Genomic DNA, 10,479 nt, shown 5'->3' with positions numbered 1-10,479 from the left:
CGAAAGAAGTTGGGAGAGCAACAGAGAACGGAAGGTTTCAGAGTAACAGCCGTGTTAGTCTGTATTCGCAAAAAGAAAAGGAGTACTTGTGGCACCTTAGAGACTAACCAATTTATTTGAGCATAAGCTTTCGTGAGCTACAGCTCACTTCATCGGATGCATACTGTGGAAACTGCAGAAGACATTATATACACAGAGACCATGAAACAATACCTCCTCCCACCCCACGCTCCTGCTGGTAATAGCTTATCTAAAGTGATCACTCTCCTTACAATGTGTATGAAAATCAAGGTGGGCCATTTCCAGCACAAATCCAGGTTTTCTCACCCCCCCCCCACACACACACAAACTCACTCTCCTGCTGGTAATAGCTCATCCAAACTGACCACTCTCCTTACAATGTGTATGATAATCAAGGTGGGCCATTTCCAGCATAAATCCAAGTTTAACCAGAACGTCGGGGGGGGGGGGGGTAGGAAAAAACAAGGGGAAATAGGCTACCTTGCATAATGACTTAGCCACTCCCAGTCTGTATTTAAGCCTAAATTAATAGTATCCAATTTGCAAATGAATTCCAATTCAGCAGTTTCTCGCTGGAGTCTGGATTTGAAGTTTTTTTGTTTTAAGACAGCGACCTTCATGTCTGTAATTGCGTGGCCAGAGAGATTGAAGTGTTCTCCGACTGGTTATGAATGTTATAATTCTTGACATCTGATTTGTGTTCATTTATTCTTTTACGTAGAGACTGTCCAGTTTGACCAATGTACATGGCAGAGGGGCATTGCTGGCACATGATGGCATATATCACATTGGTGGATGTGCAGGTGAACGAGCCTCTGATAGTGTGGCTGATGTTATTAGGCCCTGTGATGGTGTCCCCTGAATAGATATGGGCACAGTTGGCAACGGGCTTTGTTGCAAGGATAGGTTCCTGGGTTAGTGGTTCTGTTGTGTGGTATGTGGTTGTTGGTGAGTATTTGCTTCAGGTTGGGGGGCTGTCTGTAGGCAAGGACTGGCCTGTCTCCCAAGATTTGTGAGAGTGTTGGGTCATCCTTCAGGATAGGTTGTAGATCCTTAATAATGCGTTGGAGGGGTTTTAGTTGGGGGCTGAAGGTGACGGCTAGTGGCGTTCTGTTATTTTCTTTGTTAGGCCTGTCCTGTAGTAGGTGACTTCTGGGAACTCTTCTGGCTCTATCAATCTGTTTCTTCACTTCCACAGGTGGGTATTGTAGTTGTAAGAATGCTTAATAGAGATCTTGTAGGTGTTTGTCTCTGTCTGAGGGGTTGGAGCAAATGCGGTTGTATCGCAGAGCGTGGCTGTAGACAATGGATCGTGTGGTGTGGTCAGGGTGAAAGCTGGAGGCATGTAGGTAGGAATAGCGGTCAGTAGGTTTCTGGTATAGGGTGGTGTTTATGTGACCATCGTTTATTAGCACTGTAGTGTCCAGAAAGTGAATCTCTTGTGTGGACTGGACCAGGCTGAGGTTGATGGTGGGATGGAAATTGTTGAAATCATGGTGGAATTCCTCAAGAGCTTCTTTTCCATGGGTCCAGATGATGAAGATGTCATCAATATAGCGCAAGTAGAGTAGGGGCATTAGGGGACGAGGCGTGGGAGGAGGTATTGTTTCATGGTCTCTGTGTATATAATGTCTTCTGCAGTTTCCACAGTATGCATCCGATGAAGTGAGCTGTAGCTCACGAAAGCTTATGATTAAATAAATTGGTTAGTCTCTAAGGTGCCACAAGTACTCCTTTTCTTTTTTAGAGAATGGAAGGAGGATGGAAGAAGGAAAGAAGAGAAGAACAGAGATAGCAGTGACCTTACAGGGCAGCATATTTTCCACTGTGTTGATCTCCCTGTGAACCTCTGTGCTGGAGCATATGAACTCCTAAATTTATACCCTGACCCATAATTTAACATGGAATTCGACCCCTTGTACCCAATAAGTTTGATACCTCTGGGCTAGAGCAATTATGAGAATGATACAGCTCCTGTCTCCTCAAGCAGGCCAAGTCCTTATAAGTCTGAAGGTGAGTTACACAGAAAACAAAGGCATAATAATTTTATGACTATATACATCTTGTTCTCACCAAGTCTCTTCCCTTACCCCTATCTGAGTACCATATCTCCCTGCCACTTGTCTCTGTGCTGCTCTCTGCCTGCCAGTCTGCCCAATCTCAGAGAAACCTCCCTCCCTCCTCCTGGTGCCCAGGCTGAAGGAGCAGACAGAACTGAACAGTAGATAGAGGCTAGTCATCAGAAGAACATAGGCTAGGGAAGCAGTGTGATCTAGTGGCTAGAGCACTGCATGAGGACTCAAGAGACCAGGGCTCTATTCACAGCTTTGACACTAGCCTGTTAGATGAGCTTGGGCAAATGATTGCGCTCTGTGCCTCAGTTTCCCCATCAGTAAAATAGGGGTAATGATATTGATTTTCTTTCCAAAGTGCTTTGAGATACACAGCGTAAGTATTATTATAAGGCAGCAGATTGGGTCAGAATTAACTCATCCCAAAACCTCACTCTTTTTTCCCTCATTGAGTAACCACTTGGAATATGATATTGTCCTAAGAGTAAAAGCTATTACACTTGAAAACTGGGATTAAAGTGTCATAGAAGAAAGTAAGAGTAGCAACTGTAGTTCAAGCACTGAGGCCATGGCAGAGAAAGAAACCGCCAGATGACCTCTCTTTGGTTGCATCTATCCTAGAAAATTGAGTAAATCAGACTGTGCTATCATAAATGGCTGTAAACAGCCAACCTGTTTCAAGCATGCCAATGCTCTGTGTACATTACCAGCAGTTAGGTATTGCAGTAGCACTCCATGGTGGTTACTTATCCCACAGTTGGTGGCACAGTTACACAGCAGCCACCAGCGTATTGTTTAATCAGGTACACTTTATTAACACACTAGCAAATTCAAAACACACATCAGGGAGCTCAAACCCCAGCAGCAAAGAACAACTTTGTTTGGTTAAACACAACAGTACAAATTCTAGGTAACCTGACTAGTCTCCACACAAACATATTAAACACGCAGACATTTGTATAATGGTGGAGAAAACATTTGTGAAAGTTACTGTTTAGGGTCCTGATCCAGCAAGCTGAACCATGCCCCCACAGAGCCCTATTAACATCAGGGAGACTCCATGCAACTGCAGAATTCCTTTGCAGGATCAGGGCCTAAATTAGTTGCCTTGAAAGATCACAACATATTTCCTAGAAGCTTTACTCAGCTTCAGTTCTAAACAAAATACAACTCTTTACTTTTTGTTAGTTTTCACTTTATGCAATAACCATTTTTCAGGGTACTAAACTCAATCTGAATGTATTCATCTTTACAATCATATGCTGTACAACTGTATGCCAGAGTTTTTTGCTCAGACCAACATACTCAGTTTCACACAAGCCACGTGTCTGTGGCTATTAGTCTTGAGATTGCTCTTCAAACTTTATGCCATCACTACGAATGGTTACAATTAAGTTTTAACTTCAAAGGGTTTCAATAGCGGTAAGGATGAAGAAAACATAGCTCACCACTACAGCAGGGGTGGGAAAACTACAGCCCAGGGGCCACATCTGGCCCTTCAGACATTTTAATCCAGCCCTTGAGCTCCAGCCGGGGAGCAGGGTTGGGGGTTTGCCCCACTCTGTGCATACCAGGGCTCTGCACGGCTCCCAGAAGCAGCAGCAGCGTGTCCCCTCTCTGCCTCCTATGCGTAGGGGCAGCCAGGGGACTCTACACACTGCCCCCACAGCTCCCATTGGCTGGCAACTACATTACAGGGAACTCAAACCCCAGCAACGCAATGCATGTTTCCTTCTCCCCAAAGCTGTGCTGCTGATCTGATCAAATTTAAAGAGACGGGGTGGAAATGCACAGCTCTAGCATTTCAACTAGCTTTGTCTAAAAGATACATTTAAAGAAAAGGCTAAGAACACATGCATAGAATATATTAAATCTTGTCACCCTCTTCATGACAACATTTAAAACAATTACAATGATTAACTATTGCTACCCATGCAGTATAGCAAGGTATTCTATATTTTAGAATGCTTCCTCCCTGGGAATAGCTGGGTTTGCAGTGGGTAAGGAATCTGAAAGGAATTATCCTTGAAGGGGGTGGAATCACCTGTGGTTGGCTCCAAGGGAAGCAGCCACTGCTGGGAGTGGGGGGTGTCTGCATTAAAGTTTGTTGGATTTTTGTACCGTGCGGTCTTGCCTCATTGCTTTGGATACCTCTGTCCTATAATATGTTACAGATACAGCATCATGTTATGTTTATGTGTAATAATAATTATATTCATTTTGTTTATAATCCTTTGGTGGCTGGTCCCAATGGTTTAGTCTAATGGTTGCTTTTTGCCCTGCCTGAGCTTCTGAGCATGTGCACCTGGAGGAAACACCCTCACACTATTCTTTGTGGCAAGGGAGAGGACAGTATGCAGGCTATTCCTCCTCCTGACCGACTATGGGCCTGGTGCCCAGGCGTATACCACGATGAGCAGGGCCGTGTGTGGGTGGCTGTGCTCAGAAAAGTAAGTCAGTTGCTCTGCCATGCGGCTCTTCCTTTGTTTTGCCCTGGAAATTTTGTGTGTTTCATGGGTTTATGTTTTCCAGTTGTACTAGCGCTTTCTTTCTCTCTTACATTTGTTCCCTAGGATCCAGAGACGGGTATCCTGCGGGCCAGGGTGCGGGCTGAGCAGGTCCCTCTGGGGGATTCCTGGACCCGGAGTCAGTTCCCCCTCTCACCCCTACCCCATCTGTGGCAGTGGTGCCCTTGTGGGCTCTACCGTGCAGCTGGGGGGATAGGAGAAGATGAATGGTGGCTGGAGAGCCATCAGGTGGTAAGTTAAAGGTTCCACGGGGAGGGTGGGTAGCTAGAGAATAATACCATGAATAAATGTGCAGTTATCTCACTAGACTTTCTGCAACCCAGGGCTGTTCATTCAACCCCTCTCCAAACAATTGTCACCTCTCTTGGCTCTGGTTTTAATATCAACAATATCCCTAATACAACCATAGAAGAAATCCTCCCAGCATAAGCCTTTGCCTTCTCCTCAGGTTTGTATTTATTCAGAGTCTGTGCCCTCACCTTGCCTATTCCATACTCTCAGTCCCTCTAGCCCTGAGCTGTCTGCAGCTGTCTCCAACCTGTCATCAGGTGGCTTAACAAGCAGCAGTGAGTCTCCATCATGCAATGAGTTCCACATGGGCTGTCACAAGTCCCCTTGAAGTCAGTGGGTTGCCCCAAAGCACACTGAAGACTGGGGCCTAGATCATTGAATGAACCCTTCTTCTTAGCCATTTCCCTCCCTGCTAACCAGGTGGTTGTGTTAGACAACCTTGCTGGCCCATTACACATCTCACTACTTTTTTTTTTCTTTTTCTTAATTCTTTTCTTTCTCTCTTTCAGGTCTCTGGTGTCCCAGAGATACTTCTCCGCCAACTACACAGATGAGGCCATAGCAAAGTAAATACCTGAGGCTGGCAGCACCTCTTGGGAGCAGGCCTGGTTTGAGAGTTTTAAATATATATACTTTCTAACTCTCTTTCTTTCTCTCATTTTTTCTTTGAACAAGGATAAAAGGAAGATGCATTTTTTTAAAAACGTTCAGTCATGCAGTATTAATATAAACCTGTTGTGTTATAAAATGTTTATTAAAAATGTAACAGGGCCTTCCTAAAAATGGTGAAGATGTAGTACTTTATTCCATTGATCACAAAATGAAAGCCCTTTTTTGGGGCGGGAGTTACAATTAACAATTTTTTTTTTGCCTGTTTAGATATCTTGTTCATTATTGAGGGGATCCAGGGTGGGAAGGCAGCAAAGCTAGGAAACTGCAGAGGACAGTCCCTGCCTCTTTTGAAACTGTGTTATAACAGTTCAAGTGAGCTTGACAGGTCTCTTAAGGGTGGGCTGCTGTTGTGAGAGAGCAGTCGGAGGACCAATTGAGCTGGTAGAGCAGTGGCTAGTCTAGACAGCAAGCGAACCAATAAGACTGGTGGATAACACAGTGGTTAGTCTTACGCTACCATGCTCATTGCAGTTGCAACTGCCTGTACATCACTGGCAGCAGCCGTGTGGGTGGGCATGCAAAGTGTGTTGCAACATCACCATTCTCTAGTATAGACAAGAACGCTCCCCTTTCTGTCCTCCCCTCTCAGGAGATTATCTCAAACCTCTGGTTGCAGCTGGTAGTGTAGCACATACAAAATCAAATACACGTGCCATATATGTGCAGCTATGTGTGTACCATTTGTGAATAAAAATGCATCTGCACATTCTAGCAAATCCATATGGCATCTGCTTCATGTGGAGTGCAGGGGCAAGGGCCCCAGTAGAAAGGCAGGTTACAGTACAATTAAGAAAACATGTTCTTTACGGCTTACTGTTCCTTCATTTATCTCCTTCACACATGGGAGGGAAGGGGGCAGCATATCTAACTTCCTTTTAAATAACGTGAACTAGCAGGTCTCTAAGTTGCTTCAAAGAACGTAAGAACTGGAGACCTATGCTAGTCTCTAAGGACTTTTCCATACTTAAAATACTACAGCGCTGCTACTGTAGCCCTTCAGTGTAGACACTAGGTATGCTTATAAGAGGGATTTTCCCATGGGCATAGGGAATCCATTTCCCTGAGAGGCAGTAACTAGATCAACTGAAAATTGCTTCCATCAATCTAACACTATGTTCCTGGGGACTTGGGTTGCCTTGACTGTGCTGCTTGGGAGTGTGGATGTTTCATACCCCTGAGTGATGTGGTTATGCTGACCTAATTTTCTAGTGTAGACCAGGCCTAAATGAATCAGAGGCTGCTCTTGCATGCTGTAGCCTTATGACATTTCTCATGTGGCAGGACCATCCCCACCCTTGACATGCCACATGCCTTAAATCCCATGACTAATAGAAAATCTATTCTAGGAGAAGCCAGCGGGGAGCTGAAATGTAATTAAGGTTTCCCAAGGCTTGCAAGATTTTTTTTTTTCTTTTTTGTAAAAGTGAGTTTTCTGGCCAGATCAGTTCTGTCAGTCTCGGCTTTATTACTATAGATACTCAGGGCTTTAGCTTCTCATGCCAATTTTATATTAGAGTGACTCCGCTGAGTCAATGGAGCTGCTCCCTGTTTTACAGTGTTGTGAGAGCAATATTGGAACATCTGAGTGCAATGCTGTACATTGCTAAAAGATAAACCTCTGATGTTCTCAAGTTAGCTTAAAACAAAAAAATGTAGCACATTGGGGGGTGAGGGGGGGAACCTATCCAGATATTGTGGTTCATGACTGTTTAGAGATGCTTGTTGTTTAAAATGGTCAACACAACAGATCACACTGGAGACCTGATCTTGTTAAGGATGACCACATTATTTTCAAAACAAAAAATAAGGACAGTTATCTCAACGAGTGCACCGGCAGGGAAAGCTCAAGGTGGTGTTAAAGTCTTCTTGTAAAGGAGACTGGGAGAGAAAAGTGGGGGAGAGTTTGCCTACCCTTCCCTACTATGGTAAATTTCCTCACTGTTCCTTGCTGCGCTGTAAATTTGACATCAAAACAAGATGTGAAGGAGGGCTTACTTGGGGACCCTCTTATACAGAGTGGGGCTCATTGGAAGGCTTTGTGGAAGGATAAGACTAGGTAAAAAGGTGGCAGGCCTTATAGAAAAGAAGGCTTTGAAATGCAAGTTTGTTCACTCAGTTTGCTGTCATTATTAGTGCTCGCCTGGACAGCAGCTTCTTCACGTATCCAATTTACAGGGGTTAGATAAACCAGGACTAAATGTGTTTTGTAAAACTAACAGGCATATCGGGACAAACCCTGAAACTAGTGTAAGGATAACCAGAGTTTTGGTCTGGATCACGAGGTGTACATGTGCAGGACATTTTTCTTCATTCTTATTCTAGTTGTCTTATGGTCCCAACACACTAGAATTCTCCATTAGGTTTTCAGAGAGCAAGATTCCTGTAAATTTCAATACACTGCTGCCTCAAAGGGCTCCCAGTTCAGCAAGTTACTTAAGTACATAGCGAACCTAAAGAACTTGAGTAAGCTATTTACTTTAATGGGGCTACTCATGCTTATGTAGCTTGCTGAATCAGGCCCAGGAACACAGCAGAGAGACGTGGAGGGGAGTAGACAGATATGTTGTTTCTGTAATCTTTCCAGCCAACAAATCCTTTAGACACCCAGCAGTGAACACACTTTTGTTATCATTTGAAGGGGAAGAGGCCAACATATATGAAAATGCCATTTTGAAACTTTAAAACTTGGTTTATATTTGATGTCACTAGACTTGATAAGTTTCTTTTCAAAAGGCCATATATGTAGTACTGGCCACAACAGATACATATGCAAAAACATGGAGGTACATGCTGCTGCGGTCTCACAACCAGACCCTTTATTCACTTGCGATGGCTGCCATTTTGGCCAGCATCATGGTGTGAACCAGGGACAGACCACTAAAAGCAGGAATCACTACACCTTGTGCTAAAGAACCATAGTTGGGACCTCACATTGTCTGTGGATTAAACATAGAGGGGAATGTATAATGCTCACTGACCAGTGGCTCCACATACAGGCACATATGAGTATCTGTTTGCACATGCAGTTACTCAAATGTGGATGTACAAATTTCAGTGGGGATTATACAGTGCTGGTCATTTTAGCTTGTGATTGGCTCATAGGGAGTTTATCATTATGCTATGAAATAGATTGTAGTCTACCATAGCTGCTGTGAATATTTGTACATACAAATACAATTTTTACAGGTGCAGGAGTTGTCTAGTTTTGAAAATTTAGCCTTGATGTTGAAATGACTAGATTTTCACTTTTATAAATCCCAGACAGTAAAAATGCCAGACTGTAAGAGTCATGTGGAGGGCTGTACAACAGCCATAGTCTGACTGTAATCAGTATAGTAGGATCCTATATTCATCTGAAATTATGCCATTTGGCTACCTTGATCTATTTGATTTACTTTCCATTCTTCCATATTCCTTAGATCCCTGTATTAATAGTGGATGGCTCAAAACGCTCCTGCTTCTGGCACTAGTGATACAAAGAAATAACAGATTTTTCTCTTCCCTGGAAATAATTATATGAAAAAAAAATCTGACTGAAGGGATCAGACATGATACTGCTGTGTCACATAATGATTGAAAGCCAGATCTTATTTGATCATCCTTTTCCTCCTAAGGCATGGAATGCCTCAAAGAAGGGTTTTCGGGGTTAGACATCAAAGCTGAATTTTTGTGAGGGACATTTTAGGTCAGCTGGGGATAATAATAGTTAACAACCTTTGTAAAGTGTTTTGAGATTTACAGGGGTAGCGTACTCTATACAAGCTAAACATCTTCAACTTTGTTGGTGTTACCTTATTTTTTAATGCAATACAATTTTAATTTTAAAAAGAGTTGCGTCACTGGGCTGTGTAATATGGCAGTGCGGATTGTAAAACAGAAATGATGCTTTTGTAAAACTCCTAGGTTAATATGTATGTACGCTAGAGTATTTTAATGTGAATACAAATTTTTTGTTTAAGACCATGCTCAAGGAGCAGGGTTATTTTCCTGTGTCCTGTCTCTTTAAGGATTAGATTTCTGTGGAAGGGGTCAAAAGGGCCACAGCTCTGGTGAACCAGGGTGCGATTGCAGTAGAGTTTGTAGTGCTATTGGAAGACGCTCCTGCACTGGGACTCATGCAAGCTGTATTTGGGTTTTTTTTTTTTTTTATTCTACTTTAATATACCTCTCTGGTTTTAAAACAGCCCTTGGTCTAGGAGTGTAATATATCATAGTCAATATATTTAGAGGGTCATTGTCAAGGTTCTTAACCTAGAATATCAAACTACTGTACTTTGAGTGTGCTCTTGCCTGAGGGTATGTCTACACAGCCTGTGGCAGTGAGCCTCCAAGCCTGTCTCACACCGCAGCACTAAAAATAGCTCTGTAGACACTGCAGCTTGGGCTCTGAAGCCTAGGGTGGGCTTCAGAGCCTGAGCTGCAACTTAAAAGCACTGTGGACATAGTTATTTTTAGCATGATGGCACAAGCCCCACAAATCTGTTGACCTGGGCTCGGAGGCTTGCTGCTGCTGGCTGTCTAGACATAAGGTACATGTCTACATATCCTCAAAGGTCTTGCTTTGAGGATTCATTCTGTGAAAACAATGTGGAGCATGTACCCTATAGAGGTAAGTCTACACTGAAAATCAGGAGGTGTAATTGCAGCACATGTAGCCATTCGTGAGCTAGCTTGGATCAAGCTCCTTTAGCAGTGAAGCTTCAGTGGGATGGGCTAGCTTCCCAGATACAAGCCTACGTAGTGCTGTCTACACTAGAGCTAGAGGTGTAACTTTCAGCTCGGAGAGACATACCAATGCTAGCTTAGATTGAATTACCATGCTAAAAATAGAAGCATAGCCACAGCAGTGCAAGAGAAGGCCTAGCTGTCCCTAGTACAATCCCATCCAAGACCTT

General features: G+C 43.4%; 1 protein-coding gene across 1 annotated transcript; it reads left to right on the top strand.

Moving 5' to 3' along the window:
* The first annotated feature begins 4,390 nt into the window (after positions 1-4,390).
* Positions 4,391-5,466, top strand: LOC140904636 (protein p13 MTCP-1-like). Its single transcript, XM_073327090.1, has 3 exons — positions 4,391-4,543; positions 4,667-4,852; positions 5,422-5,466. Exons 1-3 carry the CDS (start codon positions 4,391-4,393, stop codon positions 5,464-5,466), a joined length of 384 nt encoding a protein of 127 aa, XP_073183191.1.
* The last annotated feature ends 5,013 nt before the right edge of the window (positions 5,467-10,479 follow it).

The sequence above is a fragment of the Lepidochelys kempii genome, chromosome 1 (genome assembly GCF_965140265.1).
Source record: "Lepidochelys kempii isolate rLepKem1 chromosome 1, rLepKem1.hap2, whole genome shotgun sequence".
In the NCBI taxonomy this organism is placed as follows: domain Eukaryota; kingdom Metazoa; phylum Chordata; order Testudines; family Cheloniidae; genus Lepidochelys; species Lepidochelys kempii.
This window is presented reverse-complemented; position numbering and strand designations above follow the sequence as displayed.

Bases quoted from the DNA above. Each gene is read 5' to 3' on its own strand.
- LOC140904636 (XM_073327090.1), top strand. From the start codon at position 4,391: ATGTGCACCTGGAGGAAACACCCTCACACTATTCTTTGTGGCAAGGGA. The intron at 4,544-4,666 runs GTAAGTCAGTTG...TTTGTTCCCTAG, and splicing joins GGGTGGCTGTGCTCAGAAAA to GATCCAGAGACGGGTATCCT. The intron at 4,853-5,421 runs GTAAGTTAAAGG...TCTCTCTTTCAG, and splicing joins GGCTGGAGAGCCATCAGGTG to GTCTCTGGTGTCCCAGAGAT.